Source organism: Octopus bimaculoides, chromosome 19 (assembly GCF_046866305.1).
Source record: "Octopus bimaculoides isolate indiv1 chromosome 19, ASM4686630v1, whole genome shotgun sequence".
Lineage (NCBI taxonomy): Eukaryota > Metazoa > Mollusca > Cephalopoda > Octopoda > Octopodidae > Octopus > Octopus bimaculoides.
Genome location: NC_142946.1, coordinates 3243865 through 3269988, shown reverse-complemented (window position 1 = coordinate 3269988; position 26124 = coordinate 3243865). Strand labels below are relative to the sequence as shown.

The following is a 26124-nucleotide window of genomic DNA, read 5'->3' as shown; positions in this document are numbered from 1 at the left end:
GAGAAATAACAAATGAAGTTGGTAATGTGAATTAAACAGATGGAGTAGGAAGAAAGAGATTGGGAAACAAAAACAGCAACAACAAAAAAAAAAGATGACAAACTGTTTTTCCAATTTTTGAGAAGCAGGAATTATCTTGGCAATAAAGAACGTATATTAAAAAGTAGATATTTCGGAGAGAAATTCTGAAATATTGTTAAGAGAAAGAATTAGGGAAGAAGGAAAGCCATTATTTTGGGTTTGTCGAGAGAGAAAACTAAACTAGATTGATGAAAGATTTCGGAGTTAAACTATATTATCAAGTGTAACCGGAGGATTATTGATTTGATAAAGTTTAAACCAGATTGGGTGGAGAAAACCAATTTTGGTTTACTGCAACCAACCGATAATAATAATGATAATAATAATAATAGAGTTAATTTATAATGAAGACTTAATATTTATTAACTTGGAAGTGAAAATAAGTGAGGTGTGTGTGTGTGTGTGTTTGTAAGAGAGAGCATCTGTGTGTCAGAGTGGATGTTTGTGTGCATGAGAGTGTATTAGTGTGTTTGTATGTTAAACAGACTAGTTGCTTTGCTGAGATGCAATTTTATGAAGTCAAGATGGAAGTAGTCAATACTTGACTTGGAAACTTCAAAGCTAGATTATCATCAAAACAAAACAAAAATTGTTTGAAAATAAAAATTCCATTTTTTTAAAAATCCTGCATTAAGGAAGGAGTCAGATGAACCAATGATAAACTGATTCCAGCAAATTAAGACAGAGAGAGAGAGGCAGACAGACAGATACAGTTTCAATTCTCTGCTGAGACTGTTTCACAGTTATTTGCCCTTAGTCACATCAAATCTTCAGTTTCTTCAATCTTCGAAATGAATAATTGAATGACATCAATTCATAGTTCAAATGATTTATTTAATGGAATTGCATTTGCTGTTGGTATTCACAATTCTTCACTATAGGTAGTTGTTGTCAACTGCTATGAGGGGATAGGTACATTTGTGGATGTGATGTGTTGGAACTGAATATGTTTTTGTGTCTGTGTCTGCATCATTCATCTGAGAAAGTAGTCTGCCATGTCCCTTCGTCAGAACCCTTCTCTCGCTCTCTGCCTGTCTGTCTATCGCGAACCTTTCTCTCTGCGTAGAGGGCCTTTCTTGTCTGTCCCTCTGCTGACCACGGTATTTACAACAGCTGTGGCAGCTAGAAGGACAGACATACTGCAGCAGAGATTGTGTCTAAATGGGTCAGCTCCTGTCCATTTGAATTTCGCCTGACATGGCTGAGGTCATAGGTCAAAGGGAGATGATTTATCAGTTTCTTGACAGGACAAAGAAAATCTTTTTACGCGCCTGTGGGTTGTGCTGGTTCGGACAAGCGAGAATCCTTAGATTCAGTTTCGAATCTAAGCTTGGAGGAAAGAAGTGTTAGTTTTTAACTAGACAGACAGAGCAACAATCAGAGCTAAAGTACTTTTAACAACTGGAAGTTTATAATTTAAAATCTATGTGAGATTATAAAGAATCATTAATCAATAAATACAATAAATGGAGAACTGAATGAAAAGTTAGACTGAAAGAAAGAGAGAGAGAGAGAGAGGGGGGGAGGGAGGAAAGAGACAGAAAATGATGTCGGTAAAGAATATGAAAGACAGGTAATAACGTCTGAGACCAAAATATAATTTGATGTATTTGGCAGCTGGTTCGACTGTTATCAATTACAGAAGTGGAGTGGTGGCTAGATAATTGGAGGTTATTTGGGGGTGGGCATGGGAGGAGAGGGGAGAGAATTATTTCTTTATGTCAGACTTGTAACTATGCCAGCTGGAATGTCTTGCTAAAACATTAAACTTTTACTTTACAAGATGACCTCAAGAAAAGTACAAGAAAAGTACAAATTGTTAGAAAACAAAGAGATGGAGACAGTCATCTCCCAAACAGAGAGGTGAAATAACTTCTACAAGATTTAGGATCAGGTTGGGCTGGTCTGAGATCATGCTGAGTTGATCTGGGAACACGTTGGTTGATCTGGGATCATACTGAGCTGACCCGAGATCATGTTGGATTGATCTAGGATCACATGTTGAAACTAAAACCATGTCATGATCAAGTCATTACACTGTTATATTCATATTTACTTTAGAATTTTGTAATAATAATAACAATAATAATTGGTATAAGACCAGTAATTCTGACAGGATAAGGTTCATTAATTACATCAACCCCAAGAATTGATTGGTACTTGTTATAAACCTCAAAAGAATGAAAGGTAAAGTTGACCGCAGCAGGATTTGAACTCAGAATGGAATGGACCAAATACTACAAAACATTTTTTTCCAGTTCTTTATATTCCGAGTTCAAATCCAGCCAAGGTTACCTTTGCCTTTTATTCTTTTGCAGCCAATAAAATAAAATACCAATCAAGCCTTGCAGGTGAATGGAATTGACTTAAACCCTCCCCTCAAAATTGCTGGCCTTGCGCCAAAATTTGAAACAGACTTACTTGCATGTCTGGATATAAAGCAAATAGATTGTGTCTTTCTTCCTGCCGGGCTTTTGCCAGTGATGTATCAGTTTCTCTGGAATACTGCAAACACAAGAGACAACAACCAGAGTGAAATAACAATGTCATATATATACATACAATACTATACCATTTATCCATACATACATACCTATACACACACACACCCACACATACATACCTATACACACACACACCCACACATGTATATATATATATATATATATATATATATATATATGGTGTGTGTGTTGCAGTAATATGAGCATTAAGTACTCAATAACTGTAGTAGGTGTCATTTATTTACTTAAAACTGCAGCTCCCACCACACAACTATGAGTTGTTTTCTGTTGCTGTTATATGTGTGTGTGTGTGTGTGTGTGTGTGTGTGTGTGTGTGTGTGTGTGTGTGTGTGTGTGTGTGTGTGAATCCTCCTCCTCATCATCATCAGTTTTACATCTGGTTTCCCATGCTCCACAGATTGGACAACTCCTCTCCAACACAGCATCTCACAATTTCTATCATCTCCTTTGAGAGGAACAGCCAGAGGTCAGCTTCCACCATTTCTATCCCTTTTTAACTTGGTCTTCCTTTTCCACAGTTTACTTCCACTTGGATTTCCTGCTACTTCTTCGTCCAACTCTTATCAAAACATGTCTATGCCAGCACAGTAATTCCTCCTGCACGTCACAGCTGATTCCCCTTAAACCCAATTGATCTCTCAACTTAACTGGAAACTGGGGTCCTCAAACTTACTACATGTTTCTCCTGTGTCAATACCATGCAGTGATACACTTTCTACTCATGCATCATATCATACTATCTCCCCTTTATTCAAAGAAACAACCCCTATTGCTAACAGAGGTGACAGCTTCTGGAACTTTTGCCACCCTCCCCCAAGTTCATATTCTGGTTAATATCCTTTCAGAGCAGCCTCTTCCCAGCTGATTAAGTGACATAATGTCCTGGTTTGCTGAGGTGGCACACATCACTCACTCTCCCTTGCAATGTATCATTCATATTATAACACCAAGAAAATGACAAAACTTTGTTTTTGCACTAAAGACCCTAATAAAATCCAGCGAAAGGGAAGCCTGAGAGGGTTTCATCAACATAGATTACTGCCAGCATTGTGGCCTAAACAAAAGACCCAGTCTTCAGTGAAAAATTGTTAATAATACATTGTGTACACTTAACTAGATAATAGACACAAATTTGAAAGACTAGTTCTTACCTTAACAAGCTCAGGGTGCATACTGTTTTCAAGACCTAATCTGTGATTGTCTGACTTTGTAGGTGTTGGACATTCTTCTGGAATTAAAATAATGAAAATGGTAAATAGATTTTAATTAAACTTTGCTTATTAATATCAATAACAACAACTGTGAAATATTTCTCAACATTCATCTTGTGTCAATGTGAGCAAAACAGACTTGATACTAAGTTTAAACCATTAGTATTTAAACCAGTTCAGATATTCCACCAGTTTTATGCTCAAACCATCCATATCCAGACTCTCACACCTACCCTGTGTTATTCCAAGACTAAATAATCACCACTGAAATGCCAAAGTTACAAGATACAAGTACATGATTAATTCAAAACAATGTGAATAAATGAGTATGACATTTGACAGAGTAATCTCAACACTGAAGGGTAAATCCTTAATAGAGGATCTACATTTATTAAGGAGTGAATCCTTAATTGAAGTTGTTTCAAATGAGAGAAACATATTCACTGGTTCTTAGGTTTATCTGATGTGGTTTTTAAACAGGATCCATTCAATTGCAACTGAGAAGTGGATAAGAAAGAGAATACATCCTCATCACATGCCAAAACACCAAATCCTTCTGGAAATCTTTTAGAAAATGTCTGGTTGTGAAAAATAGTTAAAGAGACATATCAGGGGTTCCGTATGAGCTCAAGATGTTCTTGAGGGTTTTCCCTGCATGTAACATAGTCAAAGGTCTTTCTCAAGTCTATTAAGACATTTTAATGGAGGAGATGCTTCCTCAACATAAACATCTGATCAATCCAACCTGGACCTTCCCCTCCTCATTCCACCTGCTCTTTCTTTCGGCAGCTTCTCACCAGTCACTGATTTAGTTCCAATTTAAGCAAATCCATGCACACACGACCATCACCCACTGAATACATAACTGTAACAATCACACATTATAAATGAGCCAATGAAGACATCTTTATGCAGTCGCAAAAACCTGCTAGAAATAGCAGCCACATATCTAAACTACACTCGACCTTCTTGAAACCCGCTAGAAATAGCAGCCACATATCTAAACTACACTCGACCTTCTTGAAAAAACAAAAAAGGAACGAATGAAGTAGTTAAAGTTAGAATAAAACTATTTGTAGTCACTAAACTTCAAAAGCAAGAAATTTACCATCAATACCAGAACGTTCTGTTGAGGCTTGGGAACTGGTTTCATTAGCGTTAATGACTGCCTTGAATGCCATCATCCAGTCGACTAACTCTGCTTCATTTTCAGCTGCCAATAAATAGGAACGCCGGTCCTGCATTTGCAGTTCAAAACAGTATTTACCTTTCTTGGTATGCTGCAACAGATCAGAGAAGGAAGAATTAGCATATCATCATCATCATCATCATCATCATCATCATTTAACCCTTTCGTTACCAACCCGGCTGAAACCGGCTCTGACTCTGAGTACAAATGTCTTGTTTTCATAAGTTCTGAATTAAAATCTTCCACCAAACCTTTAGTCATAATTCATGTTCCTAACATTAGCTTAATGATAACAAAGTTATTTTACTAAATTCTTTGTTATATTTAAAGTAATTGAAAGAAACCTGACAGAGCATCTCAAAATAAATACGGTAACGAAAGGGTTAACGTCTGTTTTTCATGCTTGTATGAGTTGGATGGTTTGACAGGGTGCAACAAGCAGCAGAGTTACATCAGGCCCCAATAATCAGCTTTGCCATGATCTCTATGGCTGGATGCCTTTCCAAATGCCAACCACTTTACAGAGTGTAATGGCTGCTTTCTTTGTGATGCTGGCACTAGTGAGGTCACCAAGTAAGTTGCAAGAATTCAAAAAACAGAAAAGGGGGAAAGCTCTTTTGGCTGAAAGGGGAGGGTGTTTGCGAGAGGGGGAGGTGGCTTTAGGACAGGTGTTGAGAGGCTAAAGTATGAAGGGGGGGACAAGCACAGGTGTCTTGTTATACAGGCTCACAGAAATCAGAAAATCATCATCGTCATCATTTCACGTCCACTTTCCATGCTGGTATGGGTTAGACAGAAGGTTGTGTCCGAGTTAATTCTTCTTTGGAGTTAACTAATCCAAGATGGATAGCAGCACCACATATATATATTCCTATTTGATTAGGTTTCTATAGTTGGATGCTTTTCTTAACATCAACCATTTCACAGACTGCACTGGATGCATTTTTTTCATAGCACCAACACTGGAGGGGTTGCCTTGTTATCAGCAGGAATAGAGAGTCCTCTGTGTAATGTTCACTCAGTTCATGTAATAAAAAGTATGTAATGAGGAAGTGAAGAGAGAGAGAGAGAGAAAGAAAGAGAGAGAGAGAGAAGAAGGAAGAGGGAGATGACTAAAAGAAAACCAGGTTATGAGAGTGAGTGAAGAAAGAGCATGGCAATGAGAGGAGAGGGCAGAGTGATCAGAGTGAGAGCATGGTTCACTGTAGATTGGTCGATAAAACTCTAAATATTTATCGAGAGTCTGATCAATAATAAACCTCCTCTATTCATTGTCAGAAGAGGTTAATCAATAACCAATCAATAGGGTGTTGCCCAAACAAGCTGTGCTCATTTTGTGTTTGCATTCCATGATTGATACTATGAAGTGTCTATGGCTAACACCCTTACAAATTGCCGTTGCTTTAATGAACCAATTAGATGTTTGTCTTTGTAACAGTTGCAGCATTGCGTAATAGCCAATTGCTTGATGAATGCATAAACCTCTGGATCACAGACTATATCTCCTCCTCCTTTCATTTCTACCACTACTACAACAGCCTCTGCTCTTGCATCTTAAAACGATGATGACATCAAAGACTATATAGAATAATAGAGATACATAATATCTGGGAAGAAAGGCAGGATGGTCATAGGTGGAATGCTTTTGGTCACAAATTTGTACAATGGGATCCAACCAGGAATGAGGTGGCTGAACGAGAACTACATTAATGGGTGTGCATGTTGTCAATTCTAATTAACACAAATTAATTTTATACTGATTAGAATTAAGCGAAGGTGTTAGTTTACCTTAATGACATCAGATGCAGTTTCCAGGTAAATTGCACCTTTCGTTTCAGACTTTTTCTCTGCTTTATAGAATTCCAAAATGTAAGTGAAGTCTGTTTGTTGTTTCAGGCAGAAATACCGACGCTTAAATTGCTGAAACAAAGAATAAGCAAGAAATAATTAGAGAGGAGGAGAAAGAACAACTTATGGCAGGAATGGAAGAGAAAAACCCAAGCAGATCCTCTAGAATTGTCTGAAATGATCGATGTATTGGAATGGAAATATCTCTTGATTATCTTCTTTAGGGCAGGGATACAATAGAGCAGCTACTGCTGCTGCTACTGTTATTGGTGCTGTTGCTGCTTCGGTACAAAGCTGGTACTTATTTTGTCGACTCAGGATCAAAATGTGAAAGACAGAGACAACCTGTCCAGGATTTGAAATCAGAAATAAAAGCAGCAAAGATGATTTGTTCCAAACTGTCAGGAATTTGTCTCCTAAACCAGATATTTCATTTCAGAAGGTCCATGGCTTAGTGGTGAGGGTGTTTAGTTCAACATCGTAAGGTGGTGAGTTCAATACCTGACAGTGGTGTGTTGTGTCCTTGAGCAAGACTCTTTATTTCACTTTGCTCCAGTCCACTCAGCTGGCAAAAACAAGTTGTACATGTATTTCAAAGGGCCAGACTTATCATATCCGGTGTCACACTAAATCTCCCAGAAAACTACATTAAGGGCACACGTGTCTGTGGACCACTCAGCCACTTGCATGTTAATTTCACAAGTTGACCATTCCATTGGTCAGATCAACTGGAACACTCATCCTTATGACCGACGGAGTACCAGTTAATTCCAGAAGTAATTCTAAGTTGTAGTTTGGGGGGGGGGGTGTCTCAGTCGTAATAATGAAGTAAACAATTGTCCTTCACATCATACAAACTAACCACACTGATGGGGTTTCAAACCTCACATACCTCCACAACTAACAACAAAAACAATAAAACAACATAAATAAATGATCCTTCATTTCATCCTCCATTACATCTCACATTAACAGATCAATAATAACAAACATCACATACTAACAGATCAATACATTAAGAGATCAATAGTAATCAGCATACCCTAGTGAAACTTATTATGTTATCCTTTTGCCCTTCAGGGCCCTTGAATAGCCAGCCTTCCTTTGTGATGGAACATACAGTGTTCCGGTTGAGGGTGGAATCCTGAAACAAGAAAGATATAGATTACATCGATTAAATCGATTGGTGATCATTGATATTTATGGGTGCTCTTGTCATCAATAAGTTTAAGGTGTCACTAATAAGGACATGAAAGAAGTGATCATTGAAGGAACAATGAATAAATAATGGTAAAACTTACAATTAATGCTCATTAACTAATTAACATAGGTAGCTAACATTGATTTCAAATTTTGGCACAAGGCCAGCAATTTTGACCCCAGCAATCAACTGGTACTTATTTTATCAAACCTGAAAGGTTGAAAGGCAAAATTAACCTGGCTGGAATTTGAACTCAGAACGTAAGGACAGATGAAATGCCAGTAAGTATTTTGTCTGGTATGCTAATGATTCTGCCAGCATTGTTACCTTAAATCAGTAATACTCAAATAAAATAGGTGCATACATCTATATAACAGCAACCACTGTGTTAAGTGGTTGGCATTTGGAAGGGCATCCAGTCACTGAAACCATGCCACAATGGCCAGTTGGAGTCCAGACAACTCCCTGCTAGCCAGCTCCATGTCAAACCATCCAACCCATACCAACATGGAGACCGGACATTTTTTTAATAATAATAATAATAATAATAATAATAATAATAATATATGAATTAACAAACTGACTTTACTTGAATATTATGTTAAAAGTGTGTGTGTGTGCAAAATAGTCAGTGACTTTGACAAGTCATGTCATTGAGCAAAGAAGAGGTCCTGTTGAGGCAAAACAACTGGAATAAGGGTTGCAGAAACTGGTATTAAGGTCCATCTACTTTACACAACAGCAGGCTCTTCCATATTAAAGACATCAAATAAACACATACACACAACATTAAAGCACAACACACACACACACAACCATCTCACCACACATAAGTACAGTAGTTTATTCTACACTGAAAACATCACACACACACACACACACACACACATATGCATGCATAGAACTCATGTGCACACACACCATGCAAATATGCACATACACACACGCATGCACACCAAATTATTTTTCCTTGACTACAGAATAATTTCTGCCCATTAATGAGAACAAATGCGGTTAAAACTGAATCAATGAATCAATTAAATAAACACACACACACACGCACATGCTCACACACAAACGGATGGAGTATGTTTACCTCATCTTTGTCATCTGTGTCAACATCAATTTCAAAAACTTGTTCAGGTAAACTCTCCAGTTTCTTTTTGCTGGAAATGAAGAGACAAAACAGATAAGTACTAATTACAACATGGTTGTGTCCATGCTGGAGCACTGACAAATGGCTACTTTAAACAGCATGTGGGCTTTTATAAGCAAATACCTTTATCTACAAATCCAATGCAATGATGAAACCTATAACAATGCATACACCATGTTGATGATGATGATGATGATGATGGGGTGATGATGATGATGGGGTGATGATGATGATGATGATAGGGTGATGGTGATGATGATGATGGCTGTGGTTATGATGGTGATGATGGTCATAGTTGCAAATATGATAATAATGATGGTTGTTGTGGTAGTGAAGGTAACGATGATTAATGATGGCAGGAGAGATAACGAGGCTGATTATAGTGGTGGTGATAATGATGTTTATGATGATGATGATGATGTGGTGAGGTGAAGACAATGATCATAGAGATAAAGATAGTGGTTATGATGATGATGATGATGATGGTGTCTATCAACATTTCATGTGTCAAAATATATATCTAAAGCTTTAAACCATCCAGATAAAATAGTCACACCCACCACCCACTGACCAATAACCACACACACCTGTCACTGACCAATAGCCCCCCCCCCCCATCACTCAATAGCCATACTCCTATCACCCAATAGCCATACCCCCATCACCCAATAACCCCAAGCCCATCCCCCAACAGCCCCAAATCCATCACCCAAGAGCCACTCCTTCCAATAACTCAATAACCCTCCCCCCTCGACAGTCACTCCTCCACTCTACACAACCCTCACTGATAAATTACGATTTCATTAATTTAGATTCTTTTCCTCAGTGATTTACTCATCACTCAACACACATCAATTTCAATCCTTACAAAACATGGACGTGTGACCAGAGAACCAAACATTTGTCTTGATAGGTTCTCTCATAGAAATGCATGGTGCTAAAAGCGGAGGCCCGTGGCTTGGTCGTTAGGGCATTCTGCTCCTGATCATAAGGTCGTGAGTTCAATTGCTGATGGCACCTTGTTTTCCTTGAGCAAGACACTTTATGATGCTCCAATTCACTCAGCTGAGAAGAAAGAGTCGTACTCGTAATTCAAAGGGGTCAGCCTTGTCACATTCTGTGTCACGCTGAATCTCCCTGTGAACTATGCTAAGAGTTACAAATGTCTGTGGAGTACTCAGCCACTTGCCAGATGCTTTTACATGGTGCCATGCCGGCATTCTATGCTGCCCTGCACGGGTGCTTTTCCGCGGCACCACCACAAGTGCTTTTTGTGTGGCACCAGCACAGGACTATAACAGGTCAATCCTCACCACCAAGGGGACTGATCTCAACACTTCTGCTGCAGAGCATGGCTCGTGCATGTGTGTATGTGCATGCATGTGTGTGTGCGTGTGTGATACCATTCAGAAGTAGTATTACTTACTTTGGTAACTGTTGATAACTGCCAGAATATGCATTATAGTTATAAGTAATGATGTGACAATCACTAGTGTAAGTCTTGAGACATTCTCGTACAAGTAACGTAGTAGCTTCTTTCGATGCATTCTTTGGAGCTGATGAACAAATGGTACGAGACTTTTGCCGGGGGCGAGGTGGCTGGAAATAAAGATTTGCATTAAATATTCTATCAGTTAATACAGTTCTATATTTAAGAGATGAGGAATTATGTACATTATTTAAATTTGATGGATATTTGTCCTCATCTTATTTGTTGTTAACACGTTTCGGCTGATATACCCTCCAGCCTTCATCAAGTGTCTAGGGGAAATTTTGAACCTGGGTTCTCATTCCTAAGGTATTTTTCGATGTTATTATTATTACTATTCAGGTCACATCAAGGGATAATATATTGGACTGTTAGATAAATTTGTTCATTTTTTTCTTCCCAATTTAATTTACTCCTTTCCAATGTTATTTCAATTAATAGGAATAATATTTGTATAGTAACTGTTTTATGGGAATTCTTTTGTAGCACCATTCTTCCTACAACTTTTGTTTACCAGTTTTGAAATTTGAATAAATTTTACTTCTTTGCACATATATGATGATGGAGTGCCAAAGTAGAAAAGAAATGAACAAATTTATCTGTCAACCCAAGAGAATCTTGTGGAATATTCACAAAATTTAGATCAAGGACTTTGACAACATTTCAAAGAAGAGCAGAGAAAACAAAATATAAAAAGGATAAATGAAATACTCACAGGAATAACAACATCATCGAATGGGAAAATCAGAAGTTCTCTTTGAGGATCATTATGAAGTAAGACTTTATTCTTCACTACGTAGATCTCATAATCCACTGGTTCCACAGGAGGAGGCCGCGACTGTAAAAGGAAGTAATGTCACACGTTAGAAGAGAGCATTCTGGGATAGTATATTGGACACACACAGTTTATACAATATTCTTTTCTACTCTAGGCACAAGACCCGAAATTTTGGAGGAGGGGGCCAGTTGATATAATTGACCCCAGTACGCAACCGGTACTTAATTTATCAACCTCGAAAGGATGAAAGGCACAGTCGACCTCGGTAGAATTTGAACTCGGAACGTAAAGACAGATGAAACAGTTTATACAATATTATGACAAGATGTCATTGCAATCTCAAAGGATGTAAAAAGCACTCAGCCCACTCCGCAGGGTGGTTGGTGTTAGGAAGGGCATCCAACCCTAAAAACCATGCCAAAATAAACACAGAAGCCTGGTGTTGTCTTCTACCTAACCAGCTCCTGTGAAACCAGCATTGAAGGTGAACATTAAATGATGATCTCTCTCTCTCTCTTTCCATATATACATCTATCTATCTATCTATCTATCTATCTATCTCTCTCTCTCTATATATATATATATATATATATATATATATATATATATTTAGGAAAAGGAAGAATAAGGCAGAATGCTAAACTGGAAGCATATTTTAATAAAGATTTCTAACTGGCTTTCATTGTGAAGCAAATTTTCAAGAAGGAGAATGAAAATGTTTTTTACAAAGAAGTACAAAATGAAGAAAATAGTATATAAAAAAATAAATATATCAATACATTATATTGTCTTTGAGCTTTTGAAGTTCAATGGTAGTTCATGTATATAATGGTTGGAAAAATAAGGATGCATGAGAATTGAGAGAGCTATGTTAGGTTTAAAAAAATGGGTTAAAAGTTTGTGTTAAGCAGGAAGTGTGTGTAAGGGGAGACAAATGTTTTTTCCTGTTGAAAAAGAGTTCATAACTCCAACTAAAAACATTTGTCTCCCCTTACACACACTTCCTGTTTTGACACCACACTTCCTGCTTAACACAAACTTTTAACCCATTTTTTAAATCTAACACAGCTCTCAATTCTCATGCATCCTTATTTTTCCAACCATTATATACATGAACTACCACTGAACTTCAAAAGCTCAAAGACAATATAATGTATTGGTATATTTATTTTTCTATATATTATTTTTTTAATATATTATTTTCTTCATTTTGTACTTCTTTGTAAAAAAACATTTTCATTCTCCTTCTTGAAAATTTGCTTCACAATGAAAGCCAGTCAGAAATCTTTATTAAAACATGCTTCCAATTTGAAATCTTTATTAAAACATGCTTCCAATTTAGCATTCTGCCTTATTCTTCATTTTCCTATTATTTCTCCACGTGCGGTTAACACAACCCCACTATTTACTGACTTGTATATATATATATATATATATATATATATAATCATAAATATACAGGGATTAGCAGGAGTTGCTTCTCCAACATTCCCTGCCCTATCTCTCTCTCTCTCTCTCTCTCTCTCTCTCTCTCTCTCTATATATATATATATATATATATATATATATATATATATATATATATATATATACACATATATGCACACACATATATATATATATATATGTATATATATATATACACACACACACACACATATATACACACACACACACATGATGGGTTTCTTTCAGTTTCTATCTACCAAATCCACTCACAAGGATTTGGTAGAAGACACTTGCACAAAGTGCCACGCAGAGGGACTTGAACCTGGAACCACATGGCTGGGAAGCAAACTTCTTACTATGCAGTGCCTATTATGAAAGACTTATTTTACTAAATCCATACACATCCAAGATGTCTTCACTATAAACCAAAACACAAGAGACAATGTCTCTCATTTGGAATTTGTGCAGAAATGAGTTAAACAACACTTGTTAATTCCTCATCCTGATCTGGACTGCCACCAACCATTCCTGACTATCAACAAATGGAGTAACTGAAGACAAGAGCTCAGCATTGGATCTATTTTCATGCCAATTGCTCCTAAGTTTAGCTGGGTTAGGTCAAGCAATAGTGATGCTAATGGAAGGAGAGACGTAATGGTTTTGTGGTGATGACAACATTCAGATGTGTCCTACCCAGATCTGAGAGAAGAATGTTAATTGTGAATAAGTACAGCAATTTTGTGTTTAGTAATGTGGGCGGGTTAGGAGTACTTTCCAGGAATGTTTATACACAACACCAACAACGACAACAACAACAATCCATCAAATAAAACACTCAGAAACTTGATCAACCTTTTACACCAGATTCTCAAATAACTGCTGCAGTATTTAGAATATTTGTCATTTAATTATCAAAACAAGGTATGGTCCTTCTCTTAGCTGAGATATTATAAATAGGTGTGAGTGCCATGGTGGGGAGTGGAGGTTCAGAGTGTCGGGGCAGGGGTGGAGAGAGACAGACAGATAGAAGTCATTGTGAATAGAAAGGAAATAGGAGAATCTTGGTGGGCTGGACACTGATTCTAGAGAAGGAACATGTGGGGGGGGGGGAGAAAGAGAGAAGTTCACCATCTCGGACAGTTGACCAATCTTATCTCCATCAGAACCAGGCACTTAGACAGAGAGAAAACAAAAAAAAAAAAAAATAGAGTAGAACATATTTATGGTTTGGGCAATTTGTATAAATGAACAAAAACTGAATGAAGAGAAGTCAACGAGAATGGCCAAAGAGAAATAAGGATTCATTTAGTATCACACAAAAGAAATTCTTCATTAATTGCAAAATATCTCTGCTTCCAGAGAAGGTAGGACAATCACTAGGAGCAGGGAAGACAATTTCAAGAATCATGACTAATGTAGAAGTAGTGTACCGCCACAAACAACACCGAGTAATTAAACTCTACAATTTATGATTAACAATCACATCATTTTGTAGAAGTTAGTTTCCTTATAATTAATTATAATGTATTCGAACCAACAACTGTGCCAAGGGACAAACCTGTGGCTCTTTTTTTTTTTTTCTTTCTTTTTTTGCTTTCTTTTGAAGGAAATACTGGATACATGTGCAGATGAATGGAAACAGAAAAACATGTTAGTGTTTTTTTTTATTTACCATTAAGGACAGGAAGATAGATGCACAAGTAAAGAATACATTCATGAATTTCAAAGACATGGCAATGAAGATATATAGACGTCCCTGTAGAATTTAGCAAGTGATAATTAAAGGCAGTAAAACAATTGGTCACAGACAGAAAGGCCACTGACACAACGGAGAACAACGGAATGTCATTATAAAAATCAATATTATCATATCTCCCACTGGCAGACGTTAATAATGTTATGGCTATCAATAAAATAAGAAAATGGATTTGGCAATAAAGATGAAAGAATTTCTATGGAAGAAGTCAAATGAAAGACTTGATCCAATTCCAGACATTCTGTTGAGCTGCTACTTCAGTTGAGAGAAACTACAAACTACTTCCAGGAAGAGAAAATACCAAATGGTCAGTTTGCCAAGGAACTAGTTCTTGTAGATTACAGAGATTAGAAGAATTATAATCGGTCAGTAGAGAAACTGACCATTCCAATAAAAGATTTAGCATCATTTAATGATTCTGTAATCTTCTATCATCATTAAAGAGATTAGGAAACGGTCTTCAGTTCAATTTCTACAGATTTGGTAGATTTCAGAATGTAATGCTCTACCATGCAGGATAAGTCTGACATGTTTTTTTGGTAGTCATTCTTCAATACAGGATGCTGAGGAGGTGGGTGGGGGAGAAACACAGCTGCCAATTCCTTTTCTTTTCGTACATCATGAAGACATTTAGAGAAAGAGACTATAGATGTAAGTTTGTAATAGCAACAACAGCAACAACAACAATTAAGGGTGAAAGAGGTGAGCAAGGAGCTAAATCTGGGTGTTTCCAGCATTTTTAAAGAATATGGGAAATATAAAGCCTCAAAGAAAATCAGACCAAAATCAGATATCTATTATTGATCAGATTAACTTTAGTCCACCAAACATGTGATCAGAGACATTCCTCCCATAACTATTCTGTCTCTTTCCTCAAAATATAGTTTATTACTCTTCATTGTCTGAGAGCGAGACAGAATTTGATAGAAGTTTAACTGTTATTTCTTTCTAGCTCGTCAATTGACAACTAAGAGGCTCCCTCGTTAGCTTGATTGTAAACGAGTCTATGTAAATGAGATGCCAAGTAATTTTCCAGTCTCTACAATAGCTTCTTTCTTACTTGCATTTTATTTCAACAGCAACACAGCTACCGTGATGGCTGTCAGAATCTGGATATAAACAGAGCTTGTTTTAGAAAGATGTTGGAATGTCCTTCAAGTTGTAAACTTGAACTAAACTGAACTGTGATAAGTATTGTACAAAAATTGTCATGAAAAGGAGTATTATTCTAAACGCAACTCTGAAATATAAATTCTTCCTTCAAAATTGAATTCTTAACGTTCCTAAATGGATATTTCCTCTTAAATGTTTCTATTTCCCAAATAAATCCCTAGATTGATATTTCAGAAAATTCTTTTACACTGAAATTAATGAATATAGCTTTTTGAATTAAATCACCATCCTTGTCATTAAACATCCGTTTTCCATGCTGGCATGAGTTGGACAACTTGACAGCAGCTGGTAAGGTCAGAGGCCACACCAGGGTCCATTGTCTGTTCTGGCTGGTTCAAAGACTTTACCATTTCACCTCTTAAAGCAAAAGTAAAGGAATAATGGAAATGGTAGATCTTATCCTGTAAAGATGAAGGAATAACGAAATGATTTGGAATAAAAGCCAAAAGTAATTTAACATTTGATAAATAAATTAGTTTTGGTTAGAATATTGCACTGGCAGACTGGTTGGCCGAGGGGTACAATAAGACATCTACCCAAATTGCCACAGAGTGGGACTGAACCTAAAAGCACATGGTTGCAAAGCTACCTTCTTAACCACACAGCCATGCCTGCATCTATACATATGCACACACACACAAGGAAGGAGAGATTCGGTGGGTGGGTCTATGGAAGTGCATAGCCTAAAGAACTGCGCAGTAACACCGGCATCAACACTGCACATAAGTAAACAGCATCGCATGGTTCTTGCTCTCTTTCTTCTTCTTCCTCGATAAAATAATCAATAGTTCAGGTCAGACTGTTCCATTGATGATAAAAACTTGAGGAACCAATATCTTCCTTTCCCCAGTCAACAAATTCTACTTTGGAAATATTGATGGAAACCTTTACAAAACATGGGGATGGGACGGAGGGGTGGAGGTAGGGGGCGGGGAGGGAAAAACCTGTTCCATTTGCCGAAAGTTATGTGTGTGTGTATGTATCTGTATGTGTATGTTTGTATGCTCACATGTGTGTATGTGTGTTCATGCATATGTATGTTTGTGTATTCATGCATGTTCACATGCGTGTGTGTGTGTGTATGTGTGTGTGTGTGTGTGTGTGTGTGCCATATTTGACAGCAAACAAGATGCACCTTTTTTTATCTTTTCAAAAAATGTCTCGAAAAACAATAATACTCCCACCCCCCAAGGGCCTATATGCACTAGCGTAGCTAGAGTGTATGTTGCCCAGGGTGGCCTTTCTGTTTGTTGCCCCTGGACCCCATAAAAAACGCATATTGCCTACAGCAGACCCAAAAGTGGTGCACTTTTAAAAATACCACCCCTACCCCCACCCGCCATATGCAAAGTTGGGATTATATGGATTTCAAATTTTGGCACAAGGCCAGCAATTTAGGGTGAGGGGGGTAAGTTGATTATACCAACCCCAGTGCGTAACCGGTACTTATTTTATCGACCCTGAAAGAACGAAAGGCAAAGTCGACCTCAGCAGAATTAGAACTCAGAACGTAAAGACAGACAACAAAATGCTGCCAAGCATTTTGTCCATCATGGTAACGATTCTGCCAGTTCACCATGTTATATTGCTTTAAATATTCCAGGCTTTAATGCACTAAAAACCTTTTCTCTGAATAAGAGCGGATAGAACTGGGTTGGGTCTCAAATGCTCGTGCATTTTTTATGTCATCAAATACAATGCTTGTGCAAGCGTGCAACGGTGTGTTTGGATAGGTTTATGTATGTGTGTGATAGTATGCATGCGTACGACAATGTCTGTGTTTGCAGTTGTCATAGCAATGTCTGTATGTCTCTGGTGAAATGAGTCATAGTGAAAGATGGTGTGTTGGGTGGTGGTGGTGGTGGTGGTGGGAGGTCACACTGTTTAGTAAAGAACTGAACAAAATATGGAATAAATGCAAAGTGGGAGTCAATAAAAACAGAGGCGTGGAAGAAGGATCTGCAGAGGTGTATAAAGATTATTAAGGACTTTTGTAAAGGTGTTTATAAGGGTCTGCTGAACAATATGACATACATCTTCAAAGAGAGAGAGAGAGAGAGAGAGAGAAAGAGACAGACAGACAGACAGACAGACAGACAGACAGACAGACAGGCACTGTGTGTACATTGGAACAATGTCAATACACTAAGTTGACCCTCTGAGTCCTGGGAGGTGGTCCTGAAAATACATCAACAGCAGAAAGTTTCTGGATGACTTCCAATATAATATCGACTCCAAATTGATTTTAAACAACAACAACATTTAAACCACCTTGACTCCCACCCCCTCATTACAGCCCCCTTTCGATGTTTTTTCCTTTTTCTTTTTTAACTAGTGTGTTTCTCATTCAACCAGCATCAAACAGAAATGTTAACGTCATAATAATAATTCAAATTTCAGTGCAAGGCCAGCAATTTCAGGGAGGGGATAGGTTGATTACATCGACCCCAGTGCATAACTGGTACTTGGTTTATTGACCCTGGAAAGACAAAAGGCAAAGCTGACCTCGGCAGAATTTGAACTCAGAACGTAAAGACAGACGAAATGCCGCTAATCATTTTGCCCAGCGTGCTAATGGTTCTGCAAACTTGCAACCTTAATAATAATAATGATAATAATAATAATAATAATAATGATAAAAACAAAACCAAGATTCTAATCATCTATTTCAGTATTGATTTGATGGTATTGATCTGCCAGTTTCCTATCTTGTATCAGGAAGGGAACTAAACCTCAATCCAACATGTTTCAAGATACATTCCTATCTTTTATCAAATAACAACCATCAAATACCATCAAAACAAATCACATTCCAGTTTTTGTGATTCGCTAAATTCATGTTTATTATTATTATTATTATTATTATTATTATTATTATTTGTAGTAGTAGTAGTAGTAATAGTATTGTTTTTGTTGCTGCTGTTGTTGTTTCTTTGTGAAGTCAATCAATCAAGAATTGTCAAAACATTTGCAGAAATGTTTTTCGTTTCTGTTTCCCCTCAAGTGCTTTATGTCGTTCAAGAATTAGGGTTGGCATCGAACCAATGACGACGACGATGATGAGGCAGGATTTTCTTTTCATACAACACACACCACAGCCAAATACTCCTCCTCCTCCTCCTCCACTTCACCAATGCTTGATCTACAGGAATAGGTGGAAGTGGCAGGGTTTGAAACAACAATCGTATGCATTACTGCTGCTGCTGTTGTTGTTGTTGTTGTTGTTGCTCAGGCTGTATTGCTCTGATCTCCAAAGATATTGTTTTAAGGAATTTGCATTACCAGTATTCCATCAACACTGCATCAGTCATTGATAGAGTGACTCAGTCAACTGAAACAAACAAACCCTCAGTAATTGATCTCTCAGTCTATTCGACACAGTGATGGCTGTTATCAGGGATGTTTGGCCTCCTGACTGGTACTAACTGATTAGATTTTGGGATCGACTGGGTAACCAGACAAGGTTTCTGGATTATTTTTCCGATTTTTTTACTTAATTTTTGAGAGCAGTCGGGTTCACTTTTAGTATTCTCGTTTGTGAGAGCAGTTGAGCTTATTTCAGATATTCTCATTTTAAAAATCATTTCTGGCTAATTGTTGATAGGACATTGGTGTTGCCTTGGCAGAGGTTTTCACTCTCCGAGTGCTCTTATTATTATTATTATTATTATTATTATTATTATTATTTCACATCTCTCTAATTGAACCCATTTCAACAGAAGTCCTACACAGTCCACTTTCATTTAAAGTTACGCAAAACAGAGCCAAGAGATAACAACAACAACAACAACAACAGTGGCAGCTTTAACTTTTAGTGAAGAATAGCAATGTAATGAGCAGGAAATATAAATGTTGTTTCTGTTTCCCGGCCCAATTGTGCAATTATTCAAGAAACGGTAACAGGAATGAACAGCATTAAAAACCAGCTCAGTTTTTATTCTGATAGTAATTGCTAATAAAATTAAAAACAGAAAAAAAAAAAAAAGAAAACCAACAGAGCAGAGATCAATAGACTGATCAATAAATCAACTGATCAGGCAAAAGTCAAGCATCAGTTAACAATGAAAATGTGCCAATAACAATAACAATAACGACTGTATGAAGGAAAGGGAAAAAGGGGCAGCAATGGAAGTATCAATAGTGATTCTGAATGGCAAAGGAAATAGAATTCTTACAGCATATTTTCAAAGTTAAGAGACGAGGGGTTGGGGGTTGGTGGGGTAGGATAAGAAATATAAGCTAATGTAACACACTCTCTCCCTAACTCTCATTCCCCCTTCCTCCTCCTCCTCCCCCTCCATCCTGATGTTCATACGAAGATAAAAGCAAAAGAAGCACCATTATTCGGTACTTCTATTCTCTCCCCACCCACACTTGTTGTGAATGGTGATGTTGTGGTTTACCCACATTCTTTTAGTAAAAAGAAAATTTCCCCCCTAATTACAGACAGAGAGTAAATAATTCCGCAAAGAACAGAATGGTTTGCCGGCTGCCATCATTTGTCTTTGAAATTTCTATGATCACCCCCAGAACTTCATTAAAACTAACGAGATCGTTCTCGTAAAAATGAGCAGCAAAATCAATAACACATGTTTATGTTTTTTTTTTGTTTTGTTTATTTTTGTAATGATTATCTATAAATTAAAGTAAAATTGCTTGTTATCTGGACATATATGAATAATGTACCCTCGGGTACCATAAGAGTAGATATTAACAACAAATGAAGGGAAATTACATCAACAGGCCTGAATTAACCACTCAAAGAGGGGAAAAAATTATCTCCTCAGAATTGTATACCATCTTCCCAGAAAGGGGTATTATCTAACTAAATGGGCATAACGCCAAGTTATACAACTGTACCAGGTGTATTACTTAACTAACAAGTGTATCCGAACTATACAGGTGTATTACTAAGAGGCTTATCATTTGTCTTTCAAATATGAAACACATTAGATTCAGTGAAGTGGAGATCACATACTCAGGGAGGTGCAGACAGAGAAGGATGTTGCTTTAGATGCAGCCTGGCTACTCTCCTGGAACAAGAAATCAGAAGCTGAAACACCACATGACTTCCGAGAAGGGACACACAGACACACACAGACACACACGTGCTCTCTCTCTTTCACACACACATACTTGTATTTAAACAATGTAATCAACTGAGCACAGTATATTCATTACTAAGGTCATCATCACCATCATCATCATCAACAACAGTAGCATTGGCTCCAATTACAGTTTGTCTACAGTTGTCCTGGGCCCACTGCCAGGCCACAATCACTGACCGCTGAGGTAAATAAATCATAAACAGAATAACTTGTATGTTTGGGCAACCTGCCTTCTTGGAAAAACTGACCCCCCCCGACCCCACCCCCCACACCTCACAGTCCTGTGTAGATGGACCACATACTAGTAGCAGTAGTGGTGGTGGTGGTGGTGATAGTAGTTTATGGAGGAATGGCTCTCCTCTTCTCATATTTATTTGGAGAACAATCAGCAATAAAACAAAAATAATGGATCTTTTTTTTTATGTAATGTGATGTGAAAAATGTGTCTGCTCCCCCAACCCCTCACCTCAATGAAATGTATTTATATCTGAGTACGTAATTATGTTATTGTTGTGGTTATATTACTGAAGAACTCCATCACTGCCACCACCACCACCACCATCACCACAATGGTTTGTGGTGTTTAAGAGGTTACATGTGTGGCTGTATGTTTAGGGAGTGTGGTTACACATCACAACCGTCATCTCGGGATCAATTGCACATTCACTGCAGCTTTGAGCCATTGAAAGTCTCAGTATGAACATTTTTTTTTTTAGATAGAAAGTGCACGAAAGCCTGTTGGAGAAACCAGTCCTTTTTTTTTTCGAATTAATCTCCCCCCTCCTTGTATAACTTCACCACCTGGCCCCTGGGGGTTGTCTTTAGCTGAGTCCACTTTCTTGTAAACTGCAGGCCAAATCTCTTATCTGAGGCCCACTCCTTCTTCCCCACACCCAGTCACACTCAAAAATCCAACAAAGAGTCTTCTTCCCACCAGTCTTGAAGACCCTGAAAAAAAAGGGTCATATATACAGGCCCTAGGTCAGTCTTGATACAACAAACAGACCTAATAATGACAGGTATTCCATCCCTGTCCCAGGGTATTTGGTGTGTTGCTCGTTTCAGGTTAATTAAGATGTTTTTATAGGGCGTGGTTAACAACATCAACCCTCAATTCAAATCCCAAGGTGTAATTCCTATAATAAAATTATTGGTAGAGAGGTGTAGAGGTGTGTGGGAGAGGGGCAGACTGGCAAGGCAGAGAGAGAGAGAGAGAGAGAGAGAGAGAGAGAGAAAGAGAACATTCCAGAGACACAGACAGAAGATATTCCAAATGTCTGCAATAGTTTAAGACTGTACAAAAGTTATTGTCAGTGAAACAAACAATCAGATAATGAAAAGAAACGTCTTCGTTAACTCTATTTGTGGTGGAGAGAGAGAGAGGGGAGAGGGGAGAGAGAGACAGGAGAAAGAGAGAGAGGAGGAGGAAGAGAGAGAGAGAGAGACTTACATTATACTGATTGGTGAAAGGGAGAAAGAAAGCAAGACTTCTGAAGAATTTTGTAAAGATTAATTGCACAGGTACTCTTTAGTTTTACCCGGGACAAGACAACCTCTCTAGTGCTGGTCCCACATTAAACTATACCCCAATACATTTTGTGAAGTGGCTGACAACAGGAAGGCCATCCAGACATAGAAACAACGCCAAGAATGCGTCTGAGCAAGACAAGGCCATTGACCAATCTACAGGTGTTCATCTAAAGGTGGACATTTTTTCCTAAAAGGTCTCCTTGTACCCAAAAGGTACAACATGAAAAATATCACCAAATCAAGTGAAATCATTAAAGGTACACCTTGCCAAAATGGTTTTTCAATGATTGATCAGTGAGAATTGGTGGTTCAATAAATGACCAGAAGAAGCTACCCCTGGACACAAGTGCGAACAGGTTCCAAGAATACAGGAGGTTATGGTAATCATGCCTTTCCCTAAAATACTAGCAACATAAGATATTTATCGTGAGAAACTCCATCATGGTCTTAACTTGTAGCAAGAGCTGTGATATAAGGTGTTGAGGGTACGTTTATTCTCCTTGCTGGATATTAATTTCTAGTTAATATTTTCAATATTCTCTCCATTAAATATGGCAACTCCAACACATTTAAATATTCTGCAAGCATCAAAGCAAAACATCTGAACATGATACAAAGAACTGATTCCTCACACATGGAAATAAACTGCTTACATGTGGCAAAGCCGAAGTAGTGGCGCTGTAAAACCAATTCCTTATACATTTACTGTATAACAATGATGTACGACAAAGCGAAATGATGTGTTTGTGTAGGAGGGGAGGGGGCACACCAGAGTCTATTTACATATGGAACCGATTGGAAGAATACTTTTGTCTCCTTAGCTCAAGTCTCCAAGAAGAAAAACTAGGCTCTCTCCACAGAACAACATGCCATTAATGTTCTCTTTAGTTTTTATTGTCAGGAAATGTGTTGAAAGTATTTCTAAATAAGGAATAGAACCACATCCATCACCATCACCACCCTCCTCAAAACTACCACAATATTCTAATATTATTAGCATTACTACTACTACTACTACTACTACTAATAATAATAATAATAATAATAATGATTTTTATTGTTGCTTTATTCCTTCTGACACCAACCTGCCTGAGACTGCCCTGGTTCTATGATACAATGTTTTGTGAGTAAAATCAGTAGATGGAAACTGCACGGAAGCCCATTGCATGTGTGTGTGTGCATATGCATGCAGTTGTATGTGCGTGTCTTTATGTTGATGCCACTTGAAAACAAATCTTTGTCGATGCCCTGTAAAATGAAGGCCACTAACAACCTCCCCATCTAGTGTTCTGCCTTTCACCAGCTTTCCTTTCTCTCTTCTCTCTCTCCCTCTCTCTCTCCTAACTGTCTGTTTCTCTTCCTCATTCATTCTATATTTCTCCTTTTTATTCTGATGAAGGACTAACATTCAAAACACCATTTGCAATCATTCAGTGTGTAAGTAAAGTAATTATCAAATTCTCAATTTAATTAAATATATTAACTCTACACCAAGCATTGAATACAATCTTGCTGTTTTTTCTTAATATATATATATATATATATATAATATGGACGTTTAGTTTACAGGTGATCTAAACGATTAGGTACGCTAGGTAAGTGCTGTAACGGATTGCTAGGGCTCCAAAGTTATAGCCGAGACGGTTGTTATGGAGCCATTGCAGATTTCCGATACAGCGGATATAGAATTGTTAAAGAGGACAACAAACGTTAAAGCAAGGCAAACATCTCCAGTCATGTACATTATTATTATTATTGGAAAAAATTCAAAGTCTTACAGCTGTTTCTGGGATATCCCTGAACCGCTAAGTTCTGGGGACGTAAACGCACCAACATCGGTTGTCAAGTGATGGTGGGCAGGGGGACAAACACAGACACACAAACATATACATATATGTATATACGACAGGCTTCTTTCAGTTTCCATCTACTAAATCCACTCACAAGGCTTTGGTCAGCCCGAGGCTATAGTAGAAAACACTTGCCCAAGGTGCTACGCAGTGGGACTGAACCCAGAACCATGTGGCTGGTAAGAAAGCTACTTACCACACAGCCAACATGAAATGTTGAGAAATGTATTGAAAATTGTCTTGCAGTAGAATTTGAATCCTGCACTTAATGGTAATGAAACACCCATTAACAATACAATGCTCCCACTGTTTACAGCAGAGAGACTAGTAGTAGTGTACACTTGGTTCCCTATTTACAGTTAGGTGGACTGTGGCTGGAATTACACAGATATATATTAGACACTTTCTTGGGCGGTTAATAGAAAGTGATATCTTTTATAGATTCAACTGAAATATGTAAATACTGGGTCCATTATGTGTGAATATAAGACACACAGACATTTGAGAGAGAAAGAGACAGACAGACAGGCATGTGCAGAATGAAACACATATAAACCACATGTGTGTGTGTGTGTGTGTGTGTGTGGGTATATATTAACATCATCAGGAGTTGGAAGGTTCAACAGGAACCGATGAAAGAGGGAAGGACAGAGAGAGAGAGAGAGAGAGAGAGAGAGAGAGAGAGAGAGAGAGCTGCATACACACACACACATACACCCACCCACCCACTCAGTATTATCTCCACTGTTCATCTCCACCAGACAATTCCATTCAATAACGTTTTCTTTGTTTTAACATGGCACAAATTGTGAAGAGTTGTTTACCTCAATTACATATTCATCAAGGAGCCAGCTCACAGCACACACACACACACACACACACACACACACACACCGAGGAGATACAGCTCTATATTATATTATTATATTGATCTGTCAGACCAGGCTGTGCTGTAGTTTTTCATTATTTAAGTAATGTAGATGGCTCTGATATCCTCCACCCTACTCTCTCTCTCTCTCTCTCTCTCTCTCTCTCTCTCTGTACATATATATATATATATATATATATATATATATTCTTTTATTTGTTTCAGTCATTTGACTGTGGCCATGCTGGAGCACTGCCTTTAGTGGAACAAATCGACCCCAGGACCTATTCTTTGTAAGCCTAGTACTTATTCTATCGGTCTCTTTCGCCAAACCGCTAAGTTACGAGGACGTTGACACACCAATATTGGTTGTCAAGCGATGGTGGGAGGACAAACACAGAAATACATACATACATACATATGTATATATATACATATATATATATATATATATATATATATATATATATGACGGTCTTCTTTCAGTTCCTGTCTACCAAATCCACTCACAAGGCTTTGGTTGATCCAAGGCTATAGTAGGAGACTCTTGCCCATAGTGCCATGCAGTGGGACTGAACCTGGGACCATGCGGCTGGGAAGCAAGCTTCTTCCCATATAGGCATGCCTGCACCTATATACATATATATATATATATTATTCTTAAACATGAATATTATTGATAGTAACTTCAAAGTTTCCGTCAGAGAAGCAACCCATCGTCGGACTGTTCGAAGTCAGAGTCAGTATGCTTCTTATGAAAGAAATAATAAATTTGGACTCTACCAAAAGTAGGGAGGAATTCATCAGATTAATGTGCACTTAAAAACAAACATTAACACATCTACACACATATATATATCTATGAGGTGGGGACTGTAACACTCACACACAAACATTTGTATATATGAGAAA

General features: G+C 37.8%; 1 protein-coding gene across 38 annotated transcripts in view; it reads right to left on the bottom strand.

Annotated features, from left to right (window-relative positions):
* The window catches only part of LOC106880262 (dedicator of cytokinesis protein 9), a 186904-nt gene that overhangs the window by 64951 nt on the left and 95829 nt on the right, over positions 1-26124 (bottom strand). For 20 of the 38 annotated variants that reach the window (XM_089366507.1, XM_089366519.1, XM_089366514.1 and 17 more), the window contains 8 exons: positions 11416-11538; positions 10638-10810; positions 9152-9221; positions 7897-7998; positions 6795-6926; positions 4926-5097; positions 3758-3834; positions 2503-2586 (listed from right to left, as the gene is read on the bottom strand). In XM_089366507.1, coding sequence (XP_089222633.1) covers positions 2503-2586; positions 3758-3834; positions 4926-5097; positions 6795-6926; positions 7897-7998; positions 9152-9221; positions 10638-10810; positions 11416-11538 — 933 coding nt within the window. The remainder of the gene's footprint in view (positions 1-2502; positions 2587-3757; positions 3835-4925; positions 5098-6794; positions 6927-7896; positions 7999-9151; positions 9222-10637; positions 10811-11415; positions 11539-26124) is intronic. The other 18 variants (XM_089366510.1, XM_089366522.1, XM_089366525.1 and 15 more) reach the window with 1 other exon arrangement.